Source organism: Bos javanicus, chromosome 7 (genome assembly GCF_032452875.1).
Source record: "Bos javanicus breed banteng chromosome 7, ARS-OSU_banteng_1.0, whole genome shotgun sequence".
Classification (NCBI taxonomy): Eukaryota; Metazoa; Chordata; class Mammalia; order Artiodactyla; family Bovidae; genus Bos; species Bos javanicus.
Window position 1 is genome coordinate 46,583,214 of NC_083874.1, and position 14,884 is coordinate 46,598,097.

Sequence of the window (14,884 nt, forward strand, 5' to 3'; positions counted from 1 at the left end):
CCATGGGATCCCAAAGAGTTGGACATGACTGAGGATCTAAGCGTAAGACTACTTGGCCACTCTGTGACTTTGGCCAAGTTACTCAGTTTCTCTTTGCCTGAAACTCTTCATCTGTAGAATGGACTAACTAACATAGAGTTTGTTGAGAAAGCACTCAAGTATTGGTGGTGGTGGTGGTTATTATTTTTATTAAACTTTATTGCCCTGCAGAGTATGGGAATCAGCCAGGCTGGTATCTTAGCAGCTGTAAAGGAATTGAGGGATATTCTTTCTGTCATCATTTTCTTGGTTTATAATACTTTTTGGCTTTACTAATGCAAATACTTAACTCTTGTCTGTCTTTTCGGGCTATTATTTCCAGAAGACAAAAGCCTTTGTAATGTAGAAATGATTCCTGTGCGAGGGCTGCTTTCAAAGACACAATGGGTTGAAAGAAAGAGCCTGTTGCTTCACCTTCCCTTTTGCTCCTGGGGGAATATCCTTGCATATTAGATGAGTGTCTCATCTGCATCTAATTAGACATCCTACTACTGTTCCCAGAATATCAGCTCTCTTCGTTGTGAAACAGGCTGTTTATTTTAAATCCAGTTCTGAATTAATTTTTTAAGTCAACATCTTGATGGTTTCAACTTGTTTCTGACCAAAACATTGAGTTGAATTTGATATCAGAGTCATTTTGCTTATTCCACGTATTTGGTACCTGTGTCTTCTGTCATGTCTGACACTCTTTGTGACTCCTCCGTCCATGGACTTTCCTGGGCAAGAATATGGGAGTGGATTGCCATTTCCTCCTCCAGGGGATATTCCTAACCCAGGGATCGAACCGGAGTCTCCTGTGTCTCCTGCATTGGCAGGTGGATTCTTTACTTCTGTGCTGCCTGGTGGTGGTGGGAAAAATCTGTGACCGCTTCTACTTAGACTGAATTTGTGTCTATCAGAGGTGGGGCAGAGCAGCGATTCCACAGCTGTGGGGCTCACTTTGCTTTGTCGGATGAGTGGGAGAAGCCCTAGGGGAGCATGTGGCTGTCGTATTCTGTTTCTGAAAGACGAAATGAGGCACACCCGAAGCGCATGGGGCTGTGCTGCTTGGCCATGTGGCCCAAGCTCAGTGGACGATGAATCTCTACTTAGTCAACAGTAGGTGAGGCCTGGGTGAGGGCACAGTATAGTCTCGTGGGCTGAGGTCGGCAGGAGCTCTAAGACAGCGTGTCCTCTTGGGGCAGAAGCCTATTCTGGAGCCCGACACAAGGGTTTAAATTCTCCGTCTACTGTCTACTAGCTTTGTGAACTTGGGCAATCTGTATTCACCTTGCTAAGCCTCCGTTTCCTCATCTGTAAAGTGGAGCTAAAGGACAGACTCCCCCTCCCCCCTGCTGTGGTGGTTACCAGGATTGCATGGGATAAGGCTGCAAGGGTCTCACCACAGAGTCTGGCTCAGAGTAAGTAAGGACTGTACCAGTTCTATTGTCCCTGTCTCACACAGCCCCCCGGGAACTTGGAGAGCCCTTGGTGGAGCCTTGCTGGCTCTATGCTGCCCTCTGGTGTCATGAATTGTCATGGCCTGGTGTGGAGGAAGCTGGGAAGATGTTACCTTAACACATTATTATCAATATTTGTTTTTATTTATTTATTTGGCTGCACCAGGTCTTAATTGCAAAATGTGGGATCTAGTTCCCTGACCAGGGATGGAACCCGGCCCCTCTCCATCGTGTGTAGTCCTAACCACTGGGACCAGTGGGGAAGTCCCTTAAGAGTAAAAAAATTGCTTTAGGTTTTATTGCTTCCTTAAGCACAAGCTGGAATCAAGATTGCTGGGAGAAATATCAATAACCATATGCAGATGACACCATCCTTATGGCAGAAAGTGAAGAGGAACTAAAAAGCCTCTTGATGAAAGTGAAAGAGGAGAGTGAAAAAGTTGGCTTAAAGCTCAACATTCAGAAAACTGAGATCATAGCATCTGGTCCCATCACTTCATGGGAAATAGATGGGGAAACAGTGGAAACAGTGTCAGACTTTATTTTTTGGGGCTCCAAAATCACTGCAGATGGTGACTGCAGCCATGAAATTAAAAGACGCTTCCTCCTTGGAAGGAAAGTTATGACCAACCTAGACAGCATATTAAAAAGCAGAGACATTACTTTGCCAACAAAGGTCCGTCTAGTCAAGGCTATGGTTTTTCCAGTGGTCATGTATGGATGTGAGAGTTGGACTGTAAAGAAAGCTGAGTGCCAAAGAATTGATGCTTTTGAACTGTGGTGTTGGAGAAGACTCTTGAGAATCCCTTGGACTGCAAGGAGATCCAACCAGTCCATCCTAAAGGAAACCAGTCCTGGGTGTTCATTGGAAGGACTGATGCTAAAGCTGAAACTCCAATACTTTGGCCACCTCATGCGAAGAGTTGAGTCATTAGAAAAGACCCTGATGCTGGGAGGGATTGGGGGCAGGAGGAGAAGGGGACGACAGAGGATGAGATGGCTGGATGGCATCACCCACTCGATGGACATGAGTTTGAGTGAACTCCGGGAGTTGGTGATGGACAGGGAGGCCTGGCGTGCTGCGATTCATGAGGTCGCAAAGAGTTGGACATGACTGAGCGACTGAACTGAACTGAACTGAATGACTTCCAAAATTATCTGTTCAACTTTTCAAAAACAGGAGCACAGGGGAGGGTTCTAAAAGTAGTATGGTGTCTTCTTCGTGTGGGAGAGTGAGCAGAAAACCTATGATGGGCTTCCTTGCCAGTGAGGTTAGGGAGGTCCCAGCCATGGTTCCCTGGCAGACCAGACATGAGGTGAAGAAGAGGGAGAGGAAGAGAGACGGATGAGCTGGAAGCAGAGGTTGGAGCTGTGCCTGGTTTCCCTGGATGTTCAACTGGGGTGTGGCTGGTATTCCTGAGGCCCCTGTGAATTCCCTCACATCTCTACTTCCTGCCCCAGAGCTCTGTTTCTGCTGGCCTGTCTCATCGCACATGGACACAGGAGTCATGGGCCACGTCAGGGACAGGATGCAATCAGGACTTCCTGCCGTTGCCTGAGAACAGCTTACTATTTGCCAGGAGCCCGCTCCAGATTGATAGGCCTTGGTCAGAGGGGGCCCCTTCTCTGAGACTGGGTGGGACACCTCTTTGGGGTGTCCCCAGAGCCTGCCATGTAGCCATCTGGCTTAGTGTTAGACTGATAGGAAATTTCAGCAGCTTCTCTGTCTTCACTGTGGACCTGTTGTTTCTAGAGGGGTTGTCCCCAGCATCCAACAGTTGGTGACGCATAGCAAATACCTCATGATGGAGCAGTGGCTGGCTCGTGAATGAGGCAGTCTGCCCTTGAGGGTGACGGACAACACCTCACCAAGCCTTGGCTCCCCTCAGTGCTCAGCAGAGGGCTTTGCTTGCAGTGGTGTCTCCGTGAGTGAGTGCAGGATGCACGTTCTCAGGGGACTCCCTAAAACTAAGATTAATTCCTGGTGTTTGAGTATGTCCTAAGAGCTATCATAGGTTCTGGGAGATTTTTACAAAGAGGTGTAAAACATAGTCCCTGGCGTCTAAGACTATGTCTTGTTAGCTGTTCAAGTTCAAATAAAGGCATTAAATTGTAGGAAAAGTCCTATAGTAACTCAGGACCCAAATGGGCCATCCAGATGGGTGTTAAAGTTGATACCCAAGTGGTAAGGCAGGTGCCATGGGCTTGTGGTGTGAGAGCTGCACAGAGCCCTATGCTGGGGCTTCATGCTCTGCTGTTGCCATCTTGAAATTCTTCAAATTTGAACAGAGGGCCTTGCATCTTATTTTGTACCAGGCTTGCAGTTGTGTAGCTGGTCCCAACCCCAGTTATGTATCTGGTTCTGGCTGCAGGTCCAAGATGATCAGGAAAAGCTCCATGAGGGAGGTGTGGCTGGGTACAGATGAGCAGCAGAGCTGGGCTGGAGGTCTCCTAGGATGCGGTCGTCCTGGTGTCAGGTCTGGGCAGCACTGCGTACCTGCTCAGGACCTGCCTGTGGGAAGAGTGCGGAGTCCGGGACCTGGTGTTTGGATCCCGAAGTATGCCCATGTGTGAGGAAGCAGTGTGGCTCTGGAGGTGGGGCCTGCAGGGGACCTGGTCTGCCTGTGGGCAGAGGAGCGTGTTCACACCTCCCCAGGGAGGCCCAGGAGAACCGCTTAGAAGGCAGCCTGGCTTTGCTTTGCCACACTAGAGTTACCCTCCTATCTGGAATGCAGTGGGTGGATGCTCATAAGGCTGCTGGGAAGCTCAGAGAAGAGAAACAATGAGAAGCAGTTCTGTAAGCGGGAAAAAGGGTGTTTTCCCTGGAGCCAAGCACAGTTCCTGGCACTGTGGGGCCCTGTTGATGTTTGGCAAAGTTTGGAACTGAGAGCCCGTTCTTAGTGGTCCAGCTAGTACCTGTCTGTTGTAGGACAGGGTCCAGGTCATCCACGAAGCATTCCCAACCTCTGTTCTCCAGGGGCACACAGTCCCTGCCGGGGATGAGATGTTTGCCCATAAGACCTCCGCTCCTTCCACTGACACCCTGGGGCTTGAAGTCCAGCTCTCCTCACTCTTACTATCTGCGTTTCTCATGCAAATTGTGTCCCCTGTCTGGACACCTTCGACACAGCACTTCTGGGAGGGTAGAGAATGAGCAGCAGGGCCAATCCCTGGGCTAGTGCTTGACCTGCTGTTGGGGGCATTGTTACTGTTATTAAGAAGCCAGTCAGTGACTTGCGAGGTCAGAGAAGGGACAGGACTCATGGGCCAGCAGGGCTGGAGGAGGAGATGCTGGGATAAAGTAGAACCCTGAACTCGAGTCGGGAGATGAGTGTAGTGTGTCTAGAGTGAGTGGAGGGCAAAATTTGCAACTCAGGGATCGGCACCGAGAATCCTACACCCCCGGTCGTCATGCCGTCAGGTGGAGAGGCCTTTGCATTGGCAGGGCTGGGCTTGAGAAGGGTGGGATTTGGGGGAGACCAGGGAGGATCCTGCAGTCAAGTTTCTTATGGGGGCCCTGTTCTGGAGAGGCCCCACCCCAGCACGGTGTGCTGATCTGGGGTCAAGAGGTCTCAGAGCTCCTGGGAGAGAGGGGCTCGGCCTCTGCTCTCCCCCGCCCTCACACTGTGGCTCCCCTGTTCTGCCTGTTGGTGCCTCGGCCTCCCTGTCTAGTCTCCCTTCTTTCCCCATTAGGGAGGGAAAGCAGGACCACGCCAGGCATTCACGGTCACCCTGCCCAGCGTGGCCTTGGCCCACCCTGTCCCGTTTCTCTCAGCAAAGAGACTGCCAGCCATTGCAGTGGTGTGAGGGGTGACCCTGGGCAGCTTCTGTGACTTCTCTGGGCCTTAGTTTTGTCAGGCTCACACTTGGTGGGACTTGGTAGTGCCAGGAGATGACAGAAAGGAGGCAGAAGTGCCCTGCTGAGGAGGTGCTTGGGCAGGGTCCTCGCTGTGCGTCCTGGCAGAGCCGGGAAGCCATCCTCAGAGGTGGAGAGACATGGGTGCCTGGCTCCTGGTGAGGCAGACAGAAACTGCAGAGCCAGGCATGTTCCCTTGGGCAGGCCTGTGGAGAGTGGGGGTCCAGGTGGGCACAGAGGGGCCTGTTTCAGGGCCTGGCTGACTGGGATACGTGAAGTGCGGGGCCGTGGACGGTTTTTGCAGAACACAAAGTGGCCTGGTCTTGTGGATGTTAAAGGAGCTCACGTTTACCGAGTGAGTGTTCACCGTGCCCCGGCATCCTGAGTGCTTCCCCTGGATTGCCTCCTTCAGTTTCCAGAAGCTCCATGAGGTGTGTGCACACATCATCTCCATCCTGCCGGAGCAGAAAGGCACCTCCAACATCGCGCTGGCTGTGGCTCCCACACAGCCTGGTCCTGGAGCCCTGGAACCTCCAGGTGGGCACTTCTTGCCTTTGCCTGAGTCCCACTAGAATCCTGGGGCCCTGGGCCACAGGGCTCCTAACTGGTCCCCTTTCTGTTCCCTTCCCTAAGTGGGAACATTAAATTGACCCTACTTTTCTGTTCTGATGAACCTGGCCCAGGTGTGGGAGTCAGGCAGGGAAGAATCAACAGCCTTGAGACCTGGGTTTCTGTCTTCAGGACATCCCATAGCGGTGGCAGTGCTGACTGGTATCTGGGAAACACCAGTTTTCCTTCCCAGTACCTTTGTCCCTGTTTATTCAGGATGTAGTAAACATTTGATTGTCATCCTGCTTTAATTAAATAGAAAAAAAAGTCAGTACTCTAGAATTTTGGTACATTTCAAATATATTTTATTACTTTTCTTTTTGTCTTAGAAAGAATATCAAACCTGCATGCAATGCTAATGGTTCCTGACATTTACATAGCATATGACACCATAGAGCAATGCGGCATATAACGAAGGGGCCCATGTAGGGCTGGCCTTCCTAAGAGAATATTTACAAAGGGAAGGGCATGTGGTCATCTTAAAGAGGACTGCACCAGAAGACTGCACTGTTTAACACTGAAGGGTTACGTCGGGAATCACAGAGAGATTGCTTTAGTACTGCATATTCCATTGTCGAGAGGGAAAGAAACAGGCTTTGAAGGCTCTTGCTCGTCAACAGCACGTGTGTCTGTAGTTGTATATTGTGCATGTATTTGTATAGATTTAAATTTTCTCCTAAGATTTTCACTGACAGTGTCAGTAACTTCAGGGGCTTTCAAAACATTAAAGATTGAAGCGGTGAATTTTTCACAAATGCTCACGTTAGAGAGAAGACCCAACCCCTTCCTTAAGGACCATCTATCTGCTTCACCATCTGAGGATCTTGGAAATGTTTTCAAGGATGTGTAAAAATTAACCGCAGGGATGAAGCATATTTCTCTGACAGCCAAACTTGAGTTCGTCAAAGAGCAGATGCAGAGAAATCTGCTCTGGCTTGCCCCGTGACTGGGGCCGCTGCCGAATCCCCCCAAGGCTGTGACCGGCTATGAGCCCAGGAGAGCTCGTGGCCCCTGTGCCAAGGCGCCAGGACTTCTGAGCGGAAGCTTCCTGCACTAGGAAGGGAGCGATGCTGTTATGAAATGTCTCAACCAAGTTCCCTGTTCCTTCCAGGCGCTTATAAAGCTCAGATGTACAGTAATGTCTGGACAAAAAAAAAAAGCATTTTTTTTTTTAATACAAAGGAAAGGCATGAGTTTCCCCACTTTTCAGTAAAAAGCGGCTTGTGATGAAATCTGGAGCGCGAGAGAAGGATCTCACATCTGGAAGCCTTTTGCACACAGCTATAAAATGTAAAAACTGACCCTCGGTAAAAAGTGCTTTGTAACAATATTTAATTTGTGTCTTATGCCTGTGAGAAAGAAAGGGTTTGTTTTTTGAATCTGCAAAGTCCTTTGCTTGTTTCCCAACCGGTGTGAAGTTTTCCCATCAGGGATTTTTCACCCTATTCTTCGTAGACCCTGGGAAGAGAAAACACCCACGTCAGTGGCTCAGGACATGAGGCAGGTAACACGCAGGCTGGTGTCTGAGCTGCTCTGTTCCTGGCCTGGGGAGTGCCTCTCCCAGGACCGCAGGAGCCGGGGAGGAGCAGGGACATCACAGAGGAGGCCCTCACATGGCCATGAAAGCTCCCCTGAACCCAGCTTTGACCTTTCTAAACAGCCTCCACCTCTGCAGTTTCTTTTTATCCTCAAAGCTCTAGGAAGCAAACCATCCTGGTGTATGAGGAGACCAGGCACAGGAGACTTAAAGTCAGCCTGATGCACACAGAATGTCAGTGGTGGGAATGACATCTGTCTCCAGTGTGTATGAGGAGGGGAGCGGACAGGGGCACTCCCGCCCCCCATTTAGGCTTGTATCTTTGTGTTTTGTCAATCATACGTGTCCTCCAGGAAAAAAAAATCCCACTTCTAGCAGGGAGTGCCTCAGACCCAAGGATGGTTGGCGGGGCTGCAGCTGTCACCAAGGCCAGGGGTGCCAGGTCACTTCCTCTAGCAGTTACCAGGCCTTCGAGCACTCCCGAGCTGCCTTTTCCCCTCACCTCCCCAGCCAGCTCTGTTTAGGTCCTTAAATTCCTTCCCTCCTGCCTCATGGCTGCCTGCCGTGGGGCCACATGTCACATTCAGAGAGTCCATCACTCCCTCTGCCTTGGTTCTGATTTCTGAGTAATTATGCACTGAAATCAAATGCCTTATGCTTCCGCTTCTGGTGGCAGTGAAGGCTCTGGGCTCTGAGCTTCTGGGAGCTCTCTAGTCTTGCCCATAGCCTGGGTTGGCTGCTGCCTTACCCTGCCTCTGTTCAAGGTTCAGCATTCTCCTCTCTCTGCAAAGATGACTTCAAGATAGTTCCTTTATTGGGACTTCCCTGGCAGTCCAGTGGTTAAAATTATGCATTCCAATGCAAGGGATGCAGGTATGATCCCTGATGGGGGAACTAAGATTCCACATGCAGTGCGGTGTGGCCAAGAAAAAAAAGTAGTTCCTTTGTCTCCACGGAGACATTTTCAACCTTTATAGAGGAAGGGGAGGTGAAGAGGACAAGGAAATGCCCACATCCTTTTCCAGGACACCTCGACATTCTAGGAAGGAGGGCATGTGGTGCTAAGTCACTTCAGCCGTGTCCGACTCTTTGTGACCTCATGGACTGTAGCCCACCAGACTCCTCTGTCCATGGGATTCTCCAGGCAAGACTACTGGAGTGGGTTGCCATGCCCTCTTCTAGGGGATCTTCCCGACCCAGGGATTGTACCCATGTCTCTTGTGTCTCCTGCATTGGTGGGCAGGTTTTTTACCATTAGTGCCCCATGGGAAGTTAGGAAGGAGGGATGAACTCCTTTTGTAAGAAAGTGATAGGAGGCCTGGGAGCAGAGGTGCCCTTATGCTCTCATCCATGGAATCTGCAGGAACAAAAAAAGCAGGGTTGCATGGGCCAGACCTGCCCCTTTTCCTCAAAGCCCAGGTGGAGGGGTAGGGGACAAAGTGCACAAAAGCCTGAATCTCCCAGCAACCTGACGAAGACTTGCCAGTGCTTCTGCGAACTGGCCCTGCAGTAGCCTCGTTCCACTTTTGATGACGCAGGGCCCGGAGGGTGACTGGACGGGACTGGACGGGACTGGACAGGACATGTCCTGCGTGTGTCATGTGAGCTGCCTGCCCTGACCAGAAAAAGGGCTTCATTCTCATCAGATTTTATAGAAAATCATCTCTCGCTCTCATCACTTTCTATTTCAAGCAACTGCAGATGAGGCAGTTTTGGAGCAGCACAAAAGGCCCAGGTACTGGGGATGGGCCCAAGCGTCAGCTACTGGAGAGCTGGTCATGGGCAGAGCTTAGGCTGGAAGGGCCTGCTGGTAGGTGGAAGTGGGGTGGGAGGGTGGGGCTGGCACTGCTGTAGGAGGTCACCTTCCGGTGACACCAGGAGACCTAGCTCCCTGACTTGTGCTCCCAGGCGAGTCACTCCCCACCCGCACTGAGCTCCCCTGTGGGATGAGGTGCAGGCCCCAGCTCCTGAGGAACTCACCTGTGTGTGTGTGTGTGTGTATGTGTGTGCATGCACATGTGTACATGTGTGTGCACGCTTCCTAATCATGCTCTGCGAACACAGTGTAAACAGTCTCTGAGTGTGTGAGAGGCAGGTCTGCTCCAGGACAGGCTCACCTTTAGGAAGCACAGGGGAGCCAGGAACTTGTCTGCCCTTTGAGGACAGACATGGGACCTGAGGCGATCAGAGCCAGGAAGATCTGACTCGGAAAGCTCTTTTCTGAAAATGGGGAAACAGCCCAAAGAGGGCAGACATCTGTTTCAGGGCTCTGGTCAGCTGGCCGTTGCTGCCCCTTAGGGTAAGAGTGGCTCTGATTCTAAAGGGTCAAGCCCAAGGTCCTTCCCTGCACCTGCCGCAGAAGGAGTTTATCAGGTTTCTGGGCAGCAGAGGGGCATGGGGCACCTTGAGGGAAGATGGTGTGGTTGGCAAGGAGTTATCCTCATCATCTTGTGGTTGTAGCCAGTTTTAGAGTTAATGAACCTTAAGCAATTGTGTTTCACCAAACCACACAAATCACCGAGAGATCCACGCCAGGTGTTCATCCAGCCATTCGACCAGGGGAAACTAGGGGTCAGAAAACTTAAGTTACCTAAATAAGGAGGGGAATTAAGACTATCACAAACTTTAGTTCACTAAAGAACTTTCGATGCTTACAGCTGTCCAAGAGAGCAGTAAGTATAGCACTAAGTGGTGAGTTCCTTGTCCCTGGGAGTACGTAAGCAGCATCTGGGTATCTGCTTACTGTGACAACTGTGGTGGGCATTCATGCCTTAGAAAGGCTAGATGACCTCGAGGGAGTCGAGGATCTGGCTTTGGTAGGATGGTGGGAAGGAAGGTGAGGGGTGGTGGGCCATACCTGCGCTTCTCGTTCCAGGCGTTGTACCATTTGATGAACCGCTTGGTGCTCTGCAGCTTGGGGTGCAGGCAGTGCTCCTGACCCCGGTACCTGGACATGCTCTTGGTGGTGATGCTGAAATGGAGGAAGGTGAGGTGGAGGATTGAGAAGCCAGAATGACAGCCCCTCCGTGTGGCTCCCAGTCAGGACACTGAGAGACTGTGGCCTCCTTTCAAAGCGCCCTACCCATATGTGCCCTCCCTGGTTCCTTCATAAAAGTTTCTGGTTGTCCCCTTAATCTCTGACTCCACATTCAGGTCTAGCCTTGTACAGAGTGATGGGCTGTCACTTTTTCTGCTGGAGCCCCCAGAGTCTGGGAGAGTCCCTCCCCACCCCCCACAGCACTCATGCCTCCCTTAGGGAACAGATGTCAGGGGACCCTTCCAGCTTCTCCAAACCTGGGATGGAGACGTGGAAAGAGCTAACGCCAGCATGGTATATGTGCCAAGACCTCATTCCTTGGATTTGAGGCACTCCATGGCTGGGCTTGAATGTGCTGTGGTCTCTGTCTGATCTTCTAAACCCTAGTTCCCTGGATCCTCTGCAGATTGTTCTGGGGCTGGGCATTTGTTGACCTTGAAGCTGTCTTGTTGGCCTTGAAGCCCATTCTGACTCCTGAGTGTGAAGTCCCAGTTATCTCACCCTTGGGAAGGAAAATAAGACTGCCCTTCAGGTCTCTATCCACCAGTGTCCCAACACCAGTGGAGATCTAGCCACATGGTAGAGAAGCAGGTGGCTTTGTACAGAGTGTAGAGCCTGGGTTTGCATTCCAGATCTATCTCTGGGAGCCTCTTTGAACCCAGTTTGCTCATCCATAACATGGGTATAATGATAGGACCTACCTCTTAGGGTTATTGAGATGGTTAAAGATATAATCTATGTAAATTGCCTAGCACCATGAACAGTTACTGTTATTAGCCATTGTCATAGAAGACAGGATGGCCAAGGAGAAGCCTTGTGAGGTCCAGGCTGGGAGCAGGGGAGGGCAGGAGAGGCTGCTGCCCAGAACTGCTGTGTCCTTCTCGGCCAGGACTGGGCCAGGGTGGCAGGAGCTCAGGTAAGGAGGAAGGATGGTGTTCAAGAATGAGGGCCCAGCTAGTGGACATGGGAGAAGGGAAGGCAAGGCAAGAGGTGAGGATACCACTCCCTGGGAGGTCGCACGCAGGAGGGAGGCATGCTGGGTGCTGGGGTGCAGGCTGAGGGGGCAGAGAGAGCTGGTTGGAGGATGGGGTGGGAGGAGTGGCAAGGGAGGGAGTGCGGTCCGCTAGCACTCTGTGGGTTCCTAACTGAAGTGTTAGGGTGCCCGGGCCAGGTTCTAGAAAGGATCAGGGTTGCCATGAACTCTAGGTCTACCAGTTGACCGGGAGAGGAAATCGAATTGTGATACCGCAGTGGGGACAGAGTATTTATGGGCAGCCTGTTCTCTTCCCTTCCCTGTGCTCTGAGTTTCCAGGGCCCTCACCATGGCCTCAGCCTCCCAGGGCAGGGACAGGCCTTGTGCTAATGCCAGGTGGCTGGGTTCTGCCTTCGCCAGCCCTCTCTATGAGACCTGGGACTGCCTGGGTCCCTCGTGCCAGATCTCAAGCATGGGGCACTGCTGTGGAGTGGAGTCCAATTCCCTCCCCCGTAGTACCTGGTCGCTCCACAGAAATTTAGCCTGTGTGTTGCTCTCTGCCTACAATGCTGCTTTTGCACTTGGAATAAAAGGCTGTGGCCAAGCCAGATAAAACCCCCCTCCTCAGTTAGGTCAGTGTGCAGGCTGAGGATCCCACATCCTGAAGATTGGGGCAGCAGGGGAGGACCCCACGGAGCTCAAATGCTCAGTCATAACACGGGGACTTGGAAACTTAGTTGTGGGGTGAAGACATGAGGATTTCTGCCCCCAGCAATTATGCAGAAATTCTGGGCCCTGTGTCCCTGTCCTTAGCCGTTCTGGGATACTGAGGGTTTCAGTAAGAGCTCAGGGGGTACGTGAAACAGATTGCCCTTTCTAGAATCTTGACTCTCCTGGATCCTTCTGAGTGCAAGGACTCCCACTTGCAAAGCAGGCTGCACCCTGAGCCTCATCAGAGATGTCTAGGTGACACAGGGTGAGCTGGAAAACTTTCTTTAGTTCCGCTTTGGGGCTAAAAACCTGCTTTGGCCAAAAATGCTGGTCCCTCGTGCAGTCTGAAGAGCTCTAGGAGCTTAAGAAGGGAGAAGACCTCCAGCTCTTCAGGGACCAGGGTTGGGTCCTGGGTGTGAAGTGGAGGTTTAGAAGAGGGTGTGTGCAGGGAGACCTGTGTGTCCTGAGACCCCTGCAAGTTTTCACAAGGCTACATAAAGCTTTCTCACACACTTGCCTGCTGTCAGTTTCCTTTCTATCCTGAAAAGTGTAGCCACGAAAAAGAGCAAGCCTGTTGACGGCAGGTTCTGTCCTTTGGAGATGTCACTACATCTCATATCCTATTCCATTTCTCCTGTGAGGACTCAGTAGCTCAGCTTGGTGTGTGGGGCATCCTTCAGCACTGAGAGGAATGCAGAGTTAACTTGCCATGTCCCTGTCATTTTCAGCCTGAGAGAGCTGAAAACCCTGAGGGGCTTGTAGCTCTTCCCTCAACTGTGTGACCTCTGGCCCCCTACCCTTTTCCGGTAGTTTTTCTGGACCTTGGTCTGCAAGGTAAGGGGCGGGGACAGGAGTCACTTTAGGTACCCAGGAAAGAAGGCAGAGGGATTCAGCTCAGGCCCAGTATTTTCTGAACTCCCCTAACTTCAGCGCCACTGTGCAGCCCCCAGGTGGCAGTGGGAGGGGTCGGGGGGTGGGTGGGAGCTGCCGTGCAGACACTGTGTGGAGGCCTTTGGGCCAGCAGGGCCAGAGAATGGAAGGCACTTGCCCAGACTGAGAATAAAGTGTGTCCTGTTTCTGGGGGAGGGGAAGAGGGGCCAACGGTCCGTGGCAGATATTTGGTAGCGGGTTTGCCAAGGGCTCCCTTCCTGGCCAAGAGCGTATTGATGGGGAAACAGTGGTGCTGGCCTCAAGTGGTTAATTGGGAAGGCAGAGGAGCAAGGAAACTCAGTGTTCTCTTGCTCTGCCCCACTTTTTAAAATATTCTCTGCATCCCCACCAAGCAGTGCTCCAGCCTCATGGCATGTTAACCCCAGCAGAGCCCTTTCCACAGGAACCCGCAGAAGTCCAGCTGGTGTTGGAAGACTGAGGAATCGCTGGAAGCCAAAAACCAGATGGCCATAGTCCCCCATCCAGAAAAAGGCCCTGAAAGGAGGTTCCTAGGACTTCAGACAATGTTTTAATCTTCTCCCCAGTAACAGGAAGGCAGCACGCCTCAGTTTGGGTTCAAGTTTACTAGTTCTGGGTGTATTTTGAGTGACTTCAATCTGGTTGTTCTAAGTTGGCACAGGGAAACCATTTAACCCTGGATTGTCCTAGAAAGGTGGACTGTGCCACACCTAGGCTATGGCTATCCGTCGCACACCTAGCAAGGGTGAACTCAGGGGAGAGGCTGTTTCCGGAGCACAGTACTGTGACCCTTTTTTCAAACTCTTCCAGACTGCCGTGCCAGCGTCCTAAGGACTCGCTGGGCAACTGCAAAGGCTCGCCAAGGCCTTGACAAAGGCTGAGAGAAAGGTTTGTTAGGCTGACCCAGCCCCAAGTTGTGCCCCAGCACCGGGTTTAAGAGCAGCGCGCACAGGCTCACGGCGAAGAGCGAGAACTCACATAACCATCTTCTCCTCGCAGTGCGGATACTTTGGCTTCATTTCCAGCTTCTTCACGTCGCTGTAGCGGATCTTGGGTCCCTTTCGGGAGCACTTGCATTTGGACCCTGAAAGAGAGATCGCGCGGGGGATCGCTCAGTTGCGCGCGGGGTCTCCGTCGCAACTCTGACCACCCTAGATGCCCGCCCAGACCCTCCGGGATCCCGGGACGCTTAGCAGTTGGCGCCGGGGGTTCCCCAGGACGGGCCGGGCAGGCGCCCAGGGACCTCCCAGGAACTCACCGTCCACGCGCGCGGCACACAGCGCCAGGAGCAGCAGGAGCAGCGCGGCGGTCAGGAGCCTCATGCTGGCCGAGAGGCGCGGCGCGAGCAGGTTTTCGGGGAGGGCGCCCGCGCGTCCGTGTGCTGTGCTCGGCTCTTTCTTCCCGGAGCGCGCCTCCCGGCTCCGCTCACTCCCGCTGCGCCCGTCGGTGGGAGCTTCGGGGCTGTGGCAGCGCGCTGCGCTGTGCGCTCGGCTCTGGGCTCTCTCCACAGCCTCCCTCCGCCCGCCCAGGCCTCTTTTAAATCCGCTCCTGCCCTCACTGCGAGCGAGCTCATTAATATGCAGAACCACTCGGTGACTCACTGAGATTTCTCAACACGGCGGGGGGAGGAGACCTTCCCCGCCCGCCGCCCGCCCCGGACCGCGATCGCAGCAGCGCACACTCGGAGCCACGCGCGCACTCGCTCCTCCAAAGCTCACATCCGCTACCCTTTCGCTGTCACACGCTCTCTCCTTCACACACTTGCACACCCAGG

General features: G+C 52.4%; 1 protein-coding gene across 1 annotated transcript; it reads right to left on the bottom strand.

Moving 5' to 3' along the window:
- Nucleotides 1–7,258: 7,258 nt before the first annotated feature.
- Nucleotides 7,259–14,664, bottom strand: CXCL14 (C-X-C motif chemokine ligand 14). The gene is made up of 4 exons (XM_061423562.1): nucleotides 14,369–14,664; nucleotides 14,089–14,194; nucleotides 10,338–10,451; nucleotides 7,259–7,401 (listed from the first exon to the last, which is right to left on the bottom strand). The coding sequence occupies exons 1-4, from the start codon at nucleotides 14,430–14,432 to the stop codon at nucleotides 7,386–7,388; spliced, it is 300 nt and encodes a 99-aa protein (XP_061279546.1). The 5' UTR covers nucleotides 14,433–14,664; the 3' UTR covers nucleotides 7,259–7,385.
- Between the last annotated feature and the right edge of the window lie 220 nt (nucleotides 14,665–14,884).

Excerpts from the sequence above, each read along its gene's own strand:
- CXCL14 (XM_061423562.1), bottom strand. The coding sequence starts at position 14,432 with ATGAGGCTCCTGACCGCCGCGCTGCTCCTGCTGCTCCTGGCGCTGTGT. Across the intron at positions 14,195-14,368 it reads GTGTGCCGCGCGCGTGGACG|GGTCCAAATGCAAGTGCTCC; the intron begins GTGAGTTCCTGG and ends TCTCTCTTTCAG. Across the intron at positions 10,452-14,088 it reads TGCGAGGAGAAGATGGTTAT|CATCACCACCAAGAGCATGT; the intron begins GTGAGTTCTCGC and ends CCTCCATTTCAG.